Consider the following 18,625-nt stretch of genomic DNA (forward strand, 5'->3'; position numbering starts at 1 on the left):
TACAGAGGGCAGAAACAGGACTCTCAGCTCAGTCCACTCTGCTGCTGGTGTCCTCCCCTCTTTGCCCACTGCTGACTGCTTTCCTGACTCCTTTTGTGTACTGTTGCTCCCCGACTCCCATTTGATTGTTAACTCCTTGAGGGAAGGGATTATCTTTTTATTACTCATGTCCCCAGTGCTTGGCACAGTGCCTAGCACATGGTAGGCACTTGATAAATGTTTAGTGGATTGGATTGGCAGCTTCATTACTCCACAAACATCTACAGCTCTAGTCTTTAAAACTTAAGAAACTGCAAATATCTGCTATAATGAAGAGAAAAATATCCAAAATTTTATTAAGAAACAGGATGATGAAATCAATATTTGCTTGGTTTAATATTTACATTATGATAAATTGTTACAGCTTGAGTTTATGAACCGAAATTTCTTTTTTCTTTTTCTGCTTTTTTGGTGTTTTCTTGGCATCCTGTATTTGCATTTTCACTTGATCTTGTAATTGAGAAAAGAAGGCCTGAGATGACTTCAAGGCCTTATCTTTACCTTCATCCTGCAATAGGAAACAAAACATGTATAAAAAGTATTTCTACAAAACAAGGTTTATTTTTTACCTAAGTGGAGACCTATTAAAAGTCATGTAAAAATTCATATAACTTATACCCAAGTATTAAGTTCTGATAGTTGCATTTTTGATGGAATTGCTACAGTATAATTTCTAAATATGGTAGATTTCTTTCTTGTTCTCATACATGTCCCCCACTATTCCCCAACAAAAGAATTAGGCAAGCCATCACTACCACCAGAAATATAAATAAAAAGCAAACACCACTGAGTGGTGATTTTTCTTTGTAGACACAGAATATGCTGTTTTTTTTTTTTTTTCAGGAGGGTAGGTTTATATAAACACAGCAATTAAGATAGGAATCCACATTTCACCAATCCTCAGTCTAAAACATCGAGAAAGAAGTGTGTGCAAGTAAAGGGGGGGAGAACCTTTAGAAAGAGGCTATAAAAAGTCAATAAATTAAGCTTCTAAGTATTTAATCATTTTACTCTCTGAATCAAACACCAATAAACATTAAAAAAAATAAATTTTGTATTAAATCAATCTGATCTTTTTTAGCTAGTTTTTTCTTTCAATTTAGTGACATATTTTAGTGAATATCACTAAATTTCTTCCTTAAAAGGAAAGAAATAATTACAAACAATAAGGCCTAAAGGGCATAAGAGCTGTACTGAGTTTTCAAAAAAATATTTGAAACAAAATATAATCAACTCAGCATGGTGAAATTCATAATTTAAGTCAATCAACAGTCTACCTAGACTGCTACATCATCAATTATTCTGTTATACTATACTCAAGTTATAGAATCAGAACTAAAAAGGAACTTAGATGCCATTTGAAACAGACTTATCCAATCGGGCATAAAGAATTGAAGTGTATGTGTGTTAATGTCAAGTCAAACACAGGAGTAATCTCGACATCTACTTTTATACAAATACTTATTAAAAAAGAAGATGTTTATATTTCTAATCGGTCATATTCAGCCATTCCTTACCTTTAGTACAGAAGCTTTGCCTGCTTTAGTTAGTTTCTTTAATTGTGCAGATGCTGCTGCTTTGTTGTATTTTGTAGCCTGTTCAGGATTAGTTTTTGCTAACAATTTCTGCCGTTTTTCCTTTTCTCTTAATTTCATACGCTTACGATATTTCTTCTTTCTTCGTTCTCGTTTCTTGTCTGTAACAGATTTCTCTGCATCTGTTTTTATGTCCCCTGCCTTATTTTTCTCCTATAAAATAAAAAACAATACCTTTATTAACTTACCCTCAAAATTCAAGGAACAAGAAGGGACAAGTAATCTCACTGTACAGAAAAAGAAACTAAAATACAGTAGTAAGAGCCTTATAATTCCAGAAAAAATCAGTGATATAGATGTAATATGACATGGGAAGTCTTTCAAATTATGAACAAACACATTCCAAAAGTTACTTTTAAAGTTTATTTTTGAAAATATGAAGCACATAGTTCCATAGAAACAATAAAATAAATTGGAGTTGGGCTCTTAGGCTGACCCACAACATAGCTGAAACGTGATGATAATCATTAAATCACTATTTATAATATTTCAGTGGGAAGACATGCTTAAAATTCTAACTTAGAATTCAGTTCAAAATGTAAGGATCAACCACATGCAGCTTTAAAAATGAAGTCTTGTTAGAAGGCCATGAGAATTAACAGCTAAAGATAGAATTCATAGTATCACAGACTTAGAACTTTAAAGGATTTCAAAAGCCCTCTGGTCCAGTCCCCTAATTTTGCAAGTAAGAAAACTGAGACCTAAAGAGGTTGGTTAAGTGATTTGCTCAAAATCTCATGGGTGATAAGTGGCAGAGGTTGGATTTTAAGTTTTATTGTTTTTTTTTTCTGATGCCTCCAGTACCAGGACTTTGTGATGCAATGGGGCAAAGACCACCATACCTCTGTCACATAGGGGAATGATAGTGAAGAGAGGAATGAGAAAGGACTAGTTTCTTGGGCAGAGGCCAGCAGGACAGGTAACTCATTGTTTGAAGCAGCCATTTAAATGTGTATAATATTTGTACATAAGAGATTGCCTATATATCTAGTGTACCCGACTTTTAACCAGATATTCTAATTCCTTTATTAATGCCATATTCCATTGTTAATAAAAGTGAAAAGAGGAAAAAAAAAGTCTTCTGGTGGATTGTTTAATCTATGCAGTCATTTAGGGGTCATTTAGAATAATTTTTGTCATCAAAAAAATAGAAATGTAATATCATAGATACAATTAAAATTGTAATTTTTTTTTCTTGGTTTAGACCTGTGGACTCAACTGTTTTGTGTCTTCATTGACACAGATTAGGAATTACTCCATAATCTATGATTTAAAGAGTTCCCTGAGAAAGTTAGTAACTGGCTTATAGTTACACAGCCTACCCTCTACCAGAAGCAGGGCTTGAATAGGTCTTTCTGATTTCAAGGGTGGCCATCTATATACTATGACTGCTGCCTCTTTACTAGTCTTTTAAGCATCTATGTAGCATTTGATATGTACTAGCTGCTTTTTTTTTTTAAAGCAATCGGGGTTAAGTAACTTGCTCAAGGTTACACGGCCAGTTATTATTTCTGGGTGTGGTGCTGAGTATCCGAGCCCGGATTTGATCCAGGTCATCCCGACACTGGAGCCGCTGCTCTTACTCGCTGAGCCACCTGGCCGCCCCTGTACTAGCTGCTTTTAAACCTTTTCTATTCTTCTTGATAACCAGGAAAAAAAATAACATTTAAAATTTAAATATTACATCACAATATTATCTGTGTGAATATTCCTAGAAAAGACAATAATGATGGAGACTGTATTATTCTTGTTAATTTACATATAATCCACTATATAAACCTTCCCTTCACAAAGGAAATAAGCAAGAAAGGCGTTCGAAAGCACAAACACCTAAATTATCAATGTGTAATTTATAAAACTGCATGTTATTAATATTTGCTTCTTACCTTGATTTCCTCTGGAGCTAGGAGGGCTGCATCACTAACATGCACTGGTGCGACTTCCTCCATAGTTATAGCAGGAAGATTGGAGACAATTTTAACCTCTGGAACAGGCTAGAAAATGAAATAATATAAAGTAACATTTTAGGAATCACTCTAAAAATACAAGAGTAGTTATCATAATGCTATTGATTTGAAATCTTGTAAGGCATATGTGATATAATAAAAATATGCATAAATGAGGTAACATTCAGGTTAAATACTTTGATTACCCAAACTTAGATATAATCAGATCAAAATGATCCTGATGAAATAATTGTCAACTCATCAATTTTTTGAGACCTGTCCAAAACCTATCGTTAGAAGGAGGGAAAAGGAAAATCTAAAAAATTATAGTCTTCAGATCCTGACAAGGTTTTTTAAGGGAGGATATGAGCGATGGCAGCTGCCATTAGAGATCAGGGAAACACAGATTTAGAACTGGAAGGTCCTTTAGAGGCCATCTAGTCAAGGTCTCTCATTTTAAAGTGAGAAACTGAGGACCACTCAGTTTAATTTTGATATCTGGAAAAAAAATACTAAAATACATGTATCAGTTTGCAAAAACCCAAAAGAAAACAAGAGAGTAGATAGCAACCAAAAGGCAAACTTATTTTCTCTTACAACAGAAAGACATTTTTAGTTACAAATGGGATTACACATTTTGCTTGGTCCAAGAGGTTAGAACAAAGATGAATGAATGAACTTCACAGGGAAGCAGATGTAGAATCTGAATATAAGGAATAAATTCCTAAAAACTAGAGTTATCTGAAAATGGAATAGGCTTCACCTTGATACTGAGTCTATCACTACAAGTGTTCAAACAAAAGCTGGTTAGGGACATCACTCACAAGAAGTGTTTTAAGTGTCATGAATGAGTGTCAAATCTAAGGAACACTTTGAGGAAAGCTTGGTCTTACTGGATTGACAAAAATTAGATGAGTGGAATAGAGTTAAAACACAAGAATGAACAAGGGTACAGTATTAGGGAAAGATAACAGGCACACTGGTGAGACATAAATGATAACAGAATAGGGGCAAGGAAGTGGGGCAGTGAGCAACAGTGAGATGTGAAAGGCAGGTGGTGGGAGTCAGAATGTACAAAGTTTTGCTCATCAGACTAAGGAGCAAGTCATCTTCAATTCACAAGAATTTTAAATCCTAGTATACTTACTGGCTTAGGTGTAAAATGAAAGTCAGAAAGAGCATCCAGTTTTTGGAAAAGTGAATCCATCATCTTCTGAATTTCTACATGCTCTGGGTTTTCTTCTTCTTCTTTCTTTTCCTAAGATAATGAACTCAGTAACTGAGTTTAACACAAATCTCTGAACAAAATATACTTTTGAGGATAGTTCTATTGTCCCAAGAACAATCTTAGGCTTTTGTTTTAAAGGATACTTCAATAGCAGCTCTTTTTGTGGTGGCAAATTGGAAACTGAGGAGATGTCCATCAATCTGGGAATGGCTGAACAAGCTGTGGTATGTGAATGTAATGGAATACTATTGTGCTATAAGAAATGATGAGCAGGTGGACTTCAGAAAAACCTGGAAAGACTTATATGAACTGATGCTAAGTGAGGTGAGCAGAATCAGGAGAATATTGTACACGGTTACAGCTATAGTGTGTGATGACTAATTTTGATAGATTTGGCCCTTCTCAGCAATGCAGGTTCTCTAAGACAACTACAAAAGGCTCATGATGGAAAATGCTATCCATGGGGCGGCTAGGTGGCGCAGTGAGTAAAGCGCTGGCCTTGGAGTCAGGAGGACCCAAGTTCGGTTCTGGCCTCAGACATTTAACACCCACACAAAAAAACGAGCCATGTAACCTTGGGCAAGTTACTTAACCCCAATTGCCCTCCGAAAGGCAAAAAAAAAAAAAAAAAAAAAGAAAGAAAATGCTATCCACATCCAGAAAAAAGAATTACAGAGTCTGAATGCAGATTGTGGAATACTATTTGCTCATTTTTTGTTTTGTTTCTTCTTTCTCATAATTCATTCCATTGGTTATAATTCTTCTTTACAACATGACTAATGTGAAAATATATTTAATATGAATATATATGTAGAGCCTATATCAGATTGCATGCCATTTTGGGAAGGAGGGGGAGAAAGGTTGGGAGAAAATTTAAAACTCAAAAACTTGTGGAACTGAATGTTGTAAACTAAAGGGCACTTCAAGAGGCCTATTAACTGCTATATATTGTCAGTCATCTAGTATGTAATTCCAAGTTATTGCATTTGAAAATGGCATTCCTACCGGCCTCAGACACTTAACACAAACTAGCCATGTTCCTTTGGGCAAGTCACTTAATCCCAACTGCCCTCCAAAAAGTAAAAAAATAAAGGGCATTCCTAGAATGTTACTGAATTCGACAATGGATTACAAGTTATTCTACTTTTCCTACTAAAATCGTTAGCACAGCAAGGTCAGAGTTCCCCAAGTAGGACAAGATAAGAAACAAACAGGAAGGTGAATAGCTATTTGCCATCATGCTGTAATTCCAAATCCTGCCCTCAATTGCTTTCAGTCTCTAAAACTTCAAAGGAGACTACAGGATGGCTGAAGGACTGAACTGGAATTTGGGCGGGGGGGGGGGGGGGGGGGGGCAGGGGCCGTGGGTGTCTCTTTGTCTATTCACTCAACTAAACCCAAATTTCAGATCACCCTGAGTCAAAATTCTCTACCAGCTCCAAACTAAAGAATGACTTCAACTTCTACCCAATCCAGTAAACTTTACCATTCCCAACCTACATCTGAATATTTTGCTAAGAAATCATATAATGAGAATTCATTCATTCAGTTAGTATTTGCTAGAATGACAAGTGTATGACCTATCTTGTTATTTAATTAAATCTTCCTTACATAATTCCACTTAGCTGGGAGGGGAAATCCCATATTTCATAGGAATAAATTAATTTGGTTCATTTTACAAATAGTATGACAATTTTAAAAGTTACCACTGAGAAGTTACAAAATTACAAAGATAGTTTCACTTATCCTAGGAAAGTTGAAAAATAAATCCTATCAAAGAAAGTATTTCTATTGTCTTGCAGAAAATAACCTTCAATAAAAATGTTATTTTTCTACCCAATTTAACTGGTTAGAAAACCTACCCAATCTAATTTACTTCATGAAAGAAAAAAAAAAACCATGAAAATCCTCAGTTTCTCTTTCTTTAATAGCAAACGGTTTGTGCTACAAGGTTTCTTACCTGGTTAAGTTTGAGGTATTCCTGCTCATAAATTTCTGCAAGGCTCAATTTACTCTTTTCATGATCTAATGTTAAACGCTTCTTATATTCAAATGCCTCCTCTTTTGGTTTTTCCTTACGTACTACATCATCCCAAGCCTAAAAAAATAAATAGAGGAAAAACTTAATTTAAAAATTTTATATTATGGTATGGCTTTCCTGAATCTGCAGGGAACATATACAATGGAACAATTCATTTCTAAAACATGATTGTTTTACTGTGTTTCAGCAGAAGCAAAAATAAATTCTTTCAAGATATTAATAATACTTGTGCATAAAATGCTCTTTAACACTCAGATTTCCCCATGAGTTTATTTAACATAAAGCCTGCCATGGAAAAAAATTTCAAGTGTACTTTATAAAGGGAAGAAAAAGGATTTCTTATACATTTTATAATAGGGAAGCACAAATAGGTGAAGGGACATATAGTTAGTTAAGCTTTATTTTAATGGACCCAGAATAAGACCAATTAAACAAAACTTTTATTTATTAAATATAAAATGATCAGATGTTTAATATTTCTAAATATAATATATACTCACCAGGTTATAAGATATGTCTAGAGCAAAAAACCTTATGCTGTCTACTATAATCAGACTGATTTCAAAGTCCAATAGATGTCACTATCCACTCTTTCCCTAATGGCATTATAGGACCTAGGAAACACATGACATCTAACCACATCCTTCTCCTTGTACCTCCTCAAAATTTAAAATATCAGCAAGATATAAAAGCTTAGAAATGGCTTGTGCAGTCTCTCCTCATTTCACCCCACCCTAGGCCCATATCAATCACAAAGAAATGAATGTATCTTCATTATAAAAAAGGTTGTAAAAAACCTTGTCTAAACAACTCCTGTTTTTTAGTGAAAAGTGCAAAAACTATTTGAGAACTGTTAAAATACACAAAAAGTAAAGATTATGCTTCAATCAACATTCAAAGAATCTTATATTCATTTCTGGAAAATTCAATGCTGTAAATGAAATCTTATTAACCTGATCTTTTATCCTCTGTTTGATGATATCTTCAAGTTGCAAAGTGGTTTCCTCAGTAATCACAGGTGCTAAAAAAGTAACATAAAATAGATTATTAAAATAATATATATTCAACAATGATACACTATTACTAAAAAAAAATCAATACTGATGTAGAGGCCCTTTCTATTATCAAAATGCCTTGGAAAAACAAAACTCTTGTACAAGTACTAAAATGAAGTCCAAGCCCACTTTAAATCAACCAAGGAAGAAAGAGTTCTCTAGCAGGAGTCAAATGAGTTGGACTGTAGTTGATTTTGCTACTTCTGAGCTGTAAAACTGTGGACTCTGGGCTTCAATCTCCTTAGATATTAATAGGGACAATCCCATTTGCCCTGTCTTCCTTAAAAGATTCTCATAAGAATAAAATAGCAGCTATGAAGGTACTTTTAAAAATTTAAGATTACTACACAAGATTTGTAAAATGCTATGACTATTAAGTAGTACAGAAGGTGTGACAAAAGTAGCAAGACCTTTATCTGTACCCTCTTCTTAAACCTATCCCCAAATAGCCAGAAGAGTTTTTACATGTATATATATGTATGTATGTATGTGTGTATGCATGTGTATATGATATGCATGCATACATGTTATATTCATAAAGGTATTGTTTCCCAAGCTAATCACCTTGAGAGACTATTTTATAATGTTATTATTTAGAACATTAAAAAATATTTGTTGGGGAATTTCTGTTAGACTTAACTTAAGAATCATTTACATTACATGTTGTTTCACCCAAATTAATGACTTTCTTCATTCTCCATATGCAGTTTCTAATGACTTTCGGCTATTTCTAAAAATCAGATTCATGTTAAAATGACAAATATTTGACACCACTGGGGATCTTAAAGAATGTGACATAGGCTCATGGACAATTCTAAAACAAATATATTTTAACTAGAATTACCAATGTTGTGATGAATACAAATAACTACCTTAAAAATATAAACACTTATTTGCCTAAGTCCTATATGAAAAAACCCAATATACCAATTGTAATACTTTACAATTACATATATCCCAAGCAAAAAACCTACAGCATCCCAATGAAGGCATTAAATTTTACATTTGTATTGTCACATTATCAAGTTATATATCGCAATCTAAGTAGTTTCCCCTGATATACAACAAAATTCTAAGTATGAAAGTTGAACTCCAAAGTACAGTTTATCTGCAATAAATGGCATTTATATAGTGTCTTAAGGTTTGCAAAGTGGTTTTCATAAAAAAAAAGAATCTAATTTGAGCCTCACAGCAAGCCTGTGCTGGGCATTATATGTGCCTATGTTTTTACAGATGAACAAACTGAGGCCAAGACTGGTTAGCTGATTTGCCCAAGGTCATATAGTATTTGAGACACGATTCAAACTGAAGTCTTTGTGATTTAAAATACAACACTTAGCCCATGTTATGCTGCCTCTTATTTTAATGTGTCCAACATGTTTGTACTTACAGGGCAAATGAGCATTATTTTGGGCCATGGTAAGGGAAAAGCAAATTTTCTTCCATAGTAGCTACTTCTAGGTCAAGAAGTAGCCAACCACTTATGTTAGGAAATTCTTCTTGTTGCTTGGGGACAACAATAGTGTTTTATGCCTCACTAGAAACCCTATAAATTAGACACTTACTTCATTCATTCATTCTTTGTTATAACACTCCTTTCCTCTAACTCTGTAATGCTTTCGTCCTCAGTTATCCTCACAGGCTAACATCAGAGATTACTAACAGAACTGGAGAGTTAGAAGGGCCATCTACTCCAACATCTTCATAAAATACCTGGCAAGTGGTTGTCCAGCTTTTACTTGATGATGTCCAAGGAGAGGGAACCCACCACTTCTTAAACCAGTCCATTCCAATTCTGGGCAGCTTAAATTGTTAAGATGCTTTTTTTATATTAATCTTAAATCTGTTTCTTTTCAATCTCTATTACTCTTGGTTCTTCTATGGGGCCAAGTACAGCAAATCTAATCCCCATCCCACATGATAGTCCTTCAAGCACTTGAAGACATCTACTCTCAAAATTTCTTCTTCTCCAAGCTAAACACCTCCATTTTCTTTAAATGATTCTCATAGGACATGGAGTCAAGGTCCTTCACTATCCTGGCTATCCTCCTCTAAATATTCTCCAGTTAAACAATGTACTTTTTAAGCCTCGGTGCCCAGAACTAAATACTATCTCCCAGAAGTGGTCTGATGAAGGTATAGATCAGTAGGGTTATTATCCCCCTCTCCCCGGAATCTATGCCTTTTAATACAGCCATAATCACATTTGATTCCTTGGCTGCCACATTAGTGCTAACTCACACTGGCCATACAGTCCATCAAAACCCCCAGATCTTTAACAGAACTGTGGTATGACCACACTTCCCCCATTTTATACTTATGAAGCTCATTTTTTTTTTGTACCCAGGTGCAAGACTTACTTATTTCTATCAAATTTTATCATATAAGATTCAGCCCAATAAAGCACTGGATCTGGAGTTAGGAAGATCTGAACCCCAACCTCAGACACTAACTATGTAACCTTTGGCAAGTCACTTCATCCATTTGCTTCATTTTCCTCATTTGTAAAATGGGGATAGTAAAAAAAAAAAGAAATAGCATTTACCTCCCAGAGCTGTTGTGAGGATCAAATAAGATAGTTCTAAAGTCTTATTAGATCACCCCCCTGTTTACAGAGGAGGATGCCAATGCCCAAGGAAGTGAAAAAATGCTAATGTTCACAAGGGCAGGGTTAAGCATCATGAACTTTTTTTTTTTTGGAGGGCAATTGGGGTTAAGTGACTTGCCCAGAGTCACACTGCTAGTAAGTGTGTCAAGTGTCTGAGGCCGGATTTGAACTCAGGTCCTCCTGACTCCAGGGTCAGTGCTCTATTCACTGAGCCACCTAGCCTCCCCTAAGCATCATTCATTATTATGGAAAATAAATGTTCAATTCCTTATTAAATATCTTAAATATGGCACATAAACAAGTACCAAAATACAAAGAAAACATTTACCCATCCTGACTGCATGGTCAAAGTGTAATGTTTCTTCTAGAAGGCTGTTTTCTGGTCTCTTTTGTCCTGTCACTTCCCCTTGAAGTTGCCAAGGTTTCTGTTCCAACAACTCTTTCTCTAAAGATTTAATTCTTTCTGCCATCTGAGGATAAATGGAGAAAAGTACTTATTTCATTACTTCGTTTTTCATTTCACTAGTGGGGTAGCCTTAATATATACTGGTCACAAGCCCCTTTATAGCCTCTGAGAAGGGTTACCGGTAGCCAATGTGGGGATAACTCTCTAAACATCTAGACCAGGCAATGGACAAGACTGGACCTACTCTTAAAACTTTCCCAGCTTGGCAGTACCTACTAGAATTTGTGCAGGCACAGCCTTCAAGACCATATGGGTGACTTCCATGCATTAAAAGACTTTAGTAAGTTAGGAAAATGTTGTATTAATATTCATGTAGTAATAATAGTTTATATTTACATACTACTTAAAAGTTTAAAATCACTTTATATACATTTTCTCATACAACATTAAGAAATGAGAAGTCATAGCTACTGCAAACCAAATGTTTTGCTTCTTTGTACAATATATACTGGCCATACATTACCTTCTCCTGTCTTTGTTCAAAAGAGGATTTTACTCCATCAGCACTATTCTTTTCACTGAAAATATCTGTGTCTCTGGTTTCTTTTTCATCAGGCAAAGCAAAGGTTACTCTTTTCCCAACTTCATGTTGTTTATTCTCATTTTCTTCAGTTTCATCATCTTCATCCCTAAACCATAACAACATTTAGCAAAGGAAATACTATTTACATGTATCTTCTGTGAAAGGAAAAAAAAATTCTTTTCCAATAATAAAAATTTTCCATTTAAAATATACCATACCCAAAAATCTAACAAGTTTCCTATACTTCTAAAGTCATGAAAACTTATAAAAAGTAAAGAATCATTTTAAACCAATTCCCATATAGCTAAAAAAAAGTACACAATATTCATTTAATGCATTAATGTTCAATGACATTCATTTGAACAAATATATATTCACACTTAATAGTTCATAATTTCTAATAACTAATAACACAATGTTGACATGAGTGATTTTTATTAAATATTATAGGAAGCAAATCAAAAAACTATATAGCAAAACTATAAGCTATTGTAAAACTCTCCCTTTAGCCCATGGGAGGCTCCCTCCCCCATCTACACATTGAGATAAATATGGGTTTTGTGGAGTTAAATTAACATCTTGAAATAATAAAGTAATATCTTCCTAATTGAAACACATGACCACCTATAACCAAAAACTGACAGGCTATAATTATATTACACAATTTAAAAAGGATGACTCAAAATGCTTACTCTTCAGAAATTTCTTCCTCTTCTTCATGATCAGTTTCATTATCCTCATCTTCATCCTCATCTTGACCCAGTTCATCACTATCACTTGCTGTGTCTTCACTTTCAACTGGGTCAAAGAAATCTTTGTATTTTAGGTTTCTGGAACTTTTACCTGGCTAAAATAAAACATTTAAACCTTTTGCTTAAGGAGAGAAAATGACTTTAAGGATAAATTTTTTAAAAGTCCTTTCTACATGCTAAAAATTATTTTCCAATGAAAGTTAATAACTGAAATTAGCATTTATGAGTAAAAGAAAAAATATAGCCTATAAGTTCAGCATGCAAATCATTCATTGATTTTTAAGTATGCAGAAATATTTAAATGTAGCAAGAGAGAACACAGAATTCTACATTTCAATATAAGAAAGATCAACTGATAAGCATTTACTGTGTTAGACATTAGGAATACAAAAATAGAAATTAAACTGTCTCTTCTCTTAAGGAGCATATAATCTATTAAAGGAGACATAATGTACACACATGTGTGTATACATATGCTATGCGTTTGTATAAATACAAACTAAATAGAAGATCATGGTAAGGGAGGGGAAATACACTAGAAGCAGAGAGCACAAAAAGTTTCATGTAGAAGATGTAAGTTTTGAAAGGAACCAAGAATTCTAACAGGCAGAAGTGAAGAGGTAGTGAATTCTAAGAGAGTGGACAGCCTGTACAGGGGCATGTTGAATAATACATGAGAAAACAGCAAGGCCAGTTTGGCTGGATTGTAGAATATAAGAGGGGGAATATAAAAGGCAGTCTGGGTCCAGGTTGTGAAAAGTCTCAAGCGCCACATGAAGGAGTATGTATTTGATTTTAGATGTAATGAGCAACCCTTATGTTTACAGAGCAGAGGAGTGATATGGTCAGATCTGTGCTTTAGGAAAATCACTCTGGTAGCAATTAGAGGATGGAATGACAGACAGGGAAAGATTTGAAACAGGGAGACCAACTGAGAGGCCACTGCAATAGTAGACAAGAAGCAATGAGGCCCTGAACTAGGAGGTAGCTTTAAGGGTTGAGAGAATACTTTGGATCCAACAGATGTTAAATGGAGAACTGACAAGTCTTGGCAACTGACTGGATATGTGGGATAAAAAGGACTGAGAAGTAATGGATGACTCTGAGGTTTCAAAACTGGGTGCCTAGAGGATAGTGATGTTCTGGACAGATACTGGAAAGTGTGAAAGGAGTAGGTTTTGGGGAAAAGATGAAAACAAAGATTAAGAACATCCATTTCAAGACTAAAAGAAGTGTTAAATGTAATTTAAAATTATTAAATTCTATAGGCCCTGCCCTTTCTATTTTTGGTTGGTTGAGGTTTGATGAGGGAAACTGAGTATATCAGAATATATACTCACAATTTACATAGCAATAAGATGGATTAGGATAAGAAAGTGATGAGTTTTATGAAAATTTTTAGGTCATTTTTATTCGCTTTAATATATTTTAATTATTCATTCGAGCCCCAAACAACTTTAAGAAAGGGGCAAAACTTAATCATTAGACAAAAGAAAAACTTTACCTTTTTTGGAGAGTCTGTAAATAGCTCACCATCCTCATCAGAAATAATTTCTTCAAAATAATTAATATCATCTTCATCATCTTCCTTTTTTTCTTTCTCCTCTTTTTCCATATCTTCCAGAAAGGACTCCATCTCAGATAACTTGAAAAATTTATCATCTACTATGGATTTCTCTTTTGATTTAATAAATACTTTTGGCTTCTTGTTTTGTCGTTCTAGTTTATCAATATCAAAGTCAAGGTCAGAATCCTCATCACTAAAATCTGAACTTTCATCTACATCAACTTTATTTAAATTTTTATTTCTCTTAATGTCTTCTTCAAGACCATCATCAACTAGATCTGATTTTTGCTCCAGCTTTGAATTCTGTTCTATTTCCTCTTCATTGTCAATATCCATCTCTAAGTCCACCTGTTCACTCTTTGGGAGAAGACGGAGTTTCTTGTCTTGAACATTTGCATTAACTGCTTTCTTAAAGTACTGTAAAACTGGTTCATTCTGCAGTTCTAGCTGTTGCCAAATCTGCTCATCATCAAAGTTTTCTATCATCAATTCTTTTAAAGGGCTCCCAAGATTGACATCAATCTTGAATGCTTTATGTAAATCAAAAAGTGCTTTTGTTAAAGATGTAAAATTTACAGCCAATCCATCTTGAACACTATTAAGAGAAGAAAAGGCCAATGAATTTAAAATAATACCTGCTACATTTTTATAGTCACTTTTTTTTAGCCTTTAATTAGCATTTTATCTTTCCCATTTTAAAAACTTTAAGTTTCAAATTCTCTCCCTTCCTTCGTCCCCAGCCCCCTTCATTGAGAAGGCAAGCAATTTTATATAGGTTATACATGTGTGGTCATGCAAAATATATCCGTAATAGTCATGTTGTGAAAGAAAATATAGACAAAAACTCAAGAAAAATAACATTTTAAAAAAAGTATGCTTCAATCTGTATTCAGACATCATCATTTCGTTCTCTGAGTAATGGAATCCTAATAAAGCTGTCCCTAGCCCCAATATTCTAACTTCCATAGAGGCTCCCCTGAAAGCAGGCATGTCCTGATTTAACCACACCACAGGCCCCCAGACTCAATATAGATACTGCCCCTAGCCAGCCACTGCCCCCAGATCCAATTCACATATTTGAACAGATAAGTTTTTGTACTCAAGCACAATCACATCATCCATTTAGTCCAAGAGAGGACCACAATAACTAGCCAATCGGAGGGCAGTAGGAACAGGATGTTTTACCACCAAACCATAGAAGGGACTCCTCTCCATTACCTAATCCCTTAACAAACCCCTCCTGCCTTTTTAATATTCATAATTTGTTATGTAATTACATCTTTACCCTATAAAAATTCATCTTGCTTTCACTGAAGTTGCTGGTTCCTCTTGGAACCAGCCTGTTTCGTGAGGGGCATCAATCCTCAATAAATTCCTCTGCTTTGACTAGAAGTGGTCTGACTCTGAATTCTTTGAGATGGTGCTACCACAACACACCATGAAACCACAAGTTTTCGGTGTCCTTGGGTGGGCAGAGTCCCAGCTCCCATCCCATGAAACTAAACCAACTGCAACATGGAGGTGGATAACATTTTTTATCAAAAGTCCTTCACAGGGCTGACTTGGATCATTGTATTGCTGGGAATAACAAAGTCATTCATAGCTGACCATCATAAAATATTGCTGTTACTTTGTATACAAAACATTTCACTTTGCATCAGCCCATTCAAATCTTCCCAGATTTTTCTAAAAGCATCCTGCTCATCATTTCTTATAGTACAACAGTATTCCATCATAATCATATACAACTTGTTCAGTCATTCCCCAACTGATGGGGTTCCCCACAGCTTCTAATTCTTCACCCCCAGAAAAGAGCTATATACTCAAAATTTTTAAAAATGGATTAAACATAACCACACGCCCACATCATTTTACTGACTAGTAAAATTAAGAGATATTTTGCTAAGTAAAACTTACTGCAAAAGTTTGTTGAGGGAGAATATTAAAAAAAAATCTACCATAAAACAAAGTTTGGAGATAAGCAAAAGATTCAATTATTCAAGTCAGCCTTACCTTTATTACCATTATCCTAGCTAATCAATTTGTTGAGGAACCATCCTACTCCAAACCATCTTCTATTCAGCTATCAAAGTGATCTTTCTAAAGAGCAGACCTGACCAAGCCACTCCCTTAGTCAATAAACTCCAGTGGGTTTCTAGTACCTTCAGGTAATTGAAAATCCTCTGGTTTTTGAAGCCCTTTGTAACCTAGCACCTTTTTACCTTTCCAGTCTTCTTATACTTTATTTCCTTCCATGTACTCTATGATCCAGTGACTCTGGCTTCCTTGTTCTTCCTCACAAAAGATACTCCATGCTTAATGCATTTTCCCTAGCTGTCTCCCATGCCTGCAAAGTTCTCTCTACCAATCTCTATTTCTTATATTGTTGTTTGCATGTTGTCTCTCCCTAATCCCCCACCCCCATTAGACTGAGTTCCTTGAAGGCAGGGGCTATGTATGCCTTTCTGTGTATCTCCATTGCTTAGCATAGTGCCTGGCATATAGTAGATGCTTAATAATCACTACCTGTTGGCATTGTTGTGCACAGAACTAAGCACTTATTAGGTGTTTGTAAGACATGTGAAACATACAAAATACTAAAACAGTGGTGGCCTTATGAAATGTGATCAGTAATGTACACATTCTGTATGCTGTAGAGATTACAACTAAGCCTTTTTGTCCTTTGCAATTCTTAAATGTATCATCCGTTAAATTTTCCAAAGGTCTGGGATGCTTGCCTTAACAAAGTAAAACTGCTAATACCTTAAGCCTCTTACCTTCTTCACAGGTTATAATGGATTCTCAGGTTTGGAAGGAACATTCAGGCATCTAGTTCAACCTATACCTGAACAGAAATCCCCTCTACAATATGACAAATGGTGACTTAGACTCCACTTGAACTTTTCTGGGGGTGAAGAGCTCACTACTTTATGAGGAAACTCATTCTACTTTGGCCAGCTCTGATTTTTAAGTTTTCTCTTTTCACCTTCTACCTACTGTTTCTAGTTTAGTTCTCTGGTGTCAAGCAAAATAAATCTAATCCCTGTTACACAACAGCTGAAGATACCTGACATTTACTCACTGAATCTTCTCTAGGCTAGACAGCTCTAACTCCTTCAATTGATCCTTGTATGTCTTTATCTCAAGTCCCCTCTTCTGACTACACTCCAGGATAGTGGAGGTTCTCAAAATCCCTAAAACTCAGGCACTGCTTCCTCAGTGAAGCATCTGTCCTGATAGAATCATAGGATCTAAAGGCAGGAATGGAAGTCAGAGAGCATGCAAAACACATTCTGAACCAAGAAATCCTTTTAATACGTTATTTATTGAAAGGCTCTGCTTGAAGACCCCCAGTAACAAGGAACCCATTACCCTTTGAGGAATCCTATTCCACTTTTAGACAGTTCTATAAAGTGGACTGTGTTTCCTTATATCAAGTTCAGATCTGCTCTCCTGCCACTAGTACCAATTACTCCAAGTTCTGCCTTTTGAGACCGAAAAGAATCAATCTATTTTCTTGTCTACATGAAAGATTTTCAAATACGTGAAGGGCAAACCCTAACCCTTTACAAATATCTCAAATTGGCGATGAGACTTTGAAATCTGTGAGATAAATTTCACATGGACATTTAGCAGGACTAGTTGATTAATCCAAGTGGTCTCTGTATGGTGTGTTCAAAGCCCTTTGTAACCTGACCCTCTATTTTTCCAGTCTTCTTACATCTTCCACCTTCCCCCAGGTATTCTCTAATTCAGTGACACTCTCCATCTCTGATCACAGTCCTTCGCACTGGCTGGCCCCCAAGCCTGTTATTCTCTCCCGCCCCCGTCTCAGTCCTCTTCTTCTTCCTTCAAGTCCTAGCTAAAATCTCATCTTCTACAAGGAGCCTTCCTTCGGTTGATTATCTACAACTTGCTTGTATATAGTTATATGCATGTTTGTATGAGATTGTGAGCTCCTCGAAAGCAGGGACTGTTTTTTGCCCTTTTTTGGCATCTCCAGCGCTCAGCAAATGCTTATTCACCGAAATCTCCAAATATTACTGTCACGAAGAATCTAGTGGGTAGCTGGTCAAGCAAAATCACTGGTCTCACTGCCCAGGCTAAGACTGTCTGTAGCCGCAAGGGGGTAAAGCTTAAAATGTTACCTCCACGCAGACTGCGATGCCAGGGCAACAAAGATAGACCATCTTTTCTCCCACCCCTCACCCCGGCCAGATGAGCCCAGGGGAAAGGGGCGAGATTGAGAGCCGAGGCCTCGTGGCCGTGGCCTCCTCCACGCCGACTTCCCCCCGGAGCTCTCGCACATCAGGATACTTACGTGAGGAACTGCTCTGGGTGAGCCGTGGAAGCGTCCAGCTCCTTCAGGCAGCGATCCAGAATCTTCCGGCGTTTGCCCCGTAAAGTTTTCTTCGACATCTTGGTAGGTCCAGGTCTCACATGAAGAGGAACAGGAAACTCCGGAAAACGCTCGACTAAGAAGACGATCCAACTCGAGGGAACTTCCGACTATGGGACAAAGGTTCCACCACACACAAGTTCCTAGGCCCCTCCCCCCTCAGGCCCCAGTTCACGACCTATAGCAGCCACGCCGCGCCTGCGCTACAGGAGCCTGAGGGAAGTCACTGAGAAGCTGTTCGTAACGGGGGCCACTACTAGGCTCATCAGATGGGGGGGGGGGGGGGGGGGGCGAATCTTTAGTATTACAAAATCCTAATGCAAGAGCCGGATGGTCATCAGATCGATTTTGAACTCTGTTCTCTGAGAATCTGTCAATAAAGTTGGAGTTGAAAGCCCTCGCAGTA

General features: G+C 36.1%; 1 protein-coding gene across 1 annotated transcript; it reads right to left on the reverse strand.

Moving 5' to 3' along the window:
- Positions 1 to 304: 304 nt before the first annotated feature.
- MPHOSPH10 (M-phase phosphoprotein 10) lies at positions 305 to 18,616 on the reverse strand. Its single transcript, XM_069098413.1, has 11 exons — positions 18,142 to 18,616; positions 13,758 to 14,415; positions 12,194 to 12,348; positions 11,442 to 11,607; positions 10,841 to 10,982; positions 7,803 to 7,870; positions 6,769 to 6,906; positions 4,728 to 4,838; positions 3,521 to 3,628; positions 1,557 to 1,787; positions 305 to 547 (listed from the first exon to the last, which is right to left on the reverse strand). Exons 1-11 carry the CDS (start codon positions 18,237 to 18,239, stop codon positions 398 to 400), a joined length of 2,025 nt encoding a protein of 674 aa, XP_068954514.1. The 5' UTR covers positions 18,240 to 18,616; the 3' UTR covers positions 305 to 397.
- Positions 18,617 to 18,625: the final 9 nt, after the last annotated feature.

This window comes from Petaurus breviceps, unplaced genomic scaffold (genome assembly GCF_028583685.1).
Source record: "Petaurus breviceps papuanus isolate PSGF00001 unplaced genomic scaffold, PetGlider_PUasm1.0 37, whole genome shotgun sequence".
NCBI lineage: Eukaryota > Metazoa > Chordata > Mammalia > Diprotodontia > Petauridae > Petaurus > Petaurus breviceps.

Bases quoted from the DNA above. Each gene is read 5' to 3' on its own strand.
- MPHOSPH10 (XM_069098413.1), bottom strand. From the start codon at position 18,239: ATGTCGAAGAAAACTTTACGGGGCAAACGCCGGAAGATTCTGGATCGC. The intron at 12,349-13,757 runs GTAAAGTTTTTC...GTTTTATTTTAG, and splicing joins TTACAGACTCTCCAAAAAAG to CCAGGTAAAAGTTCCAGAAA. The intron at 10,983-11,441 runs GTAATGTATGGC...ATTTATCCTCAG, and splicing joins TTGAACAAAGACAGGAGAAG to ATGGCAGAAAGAATTAAATC.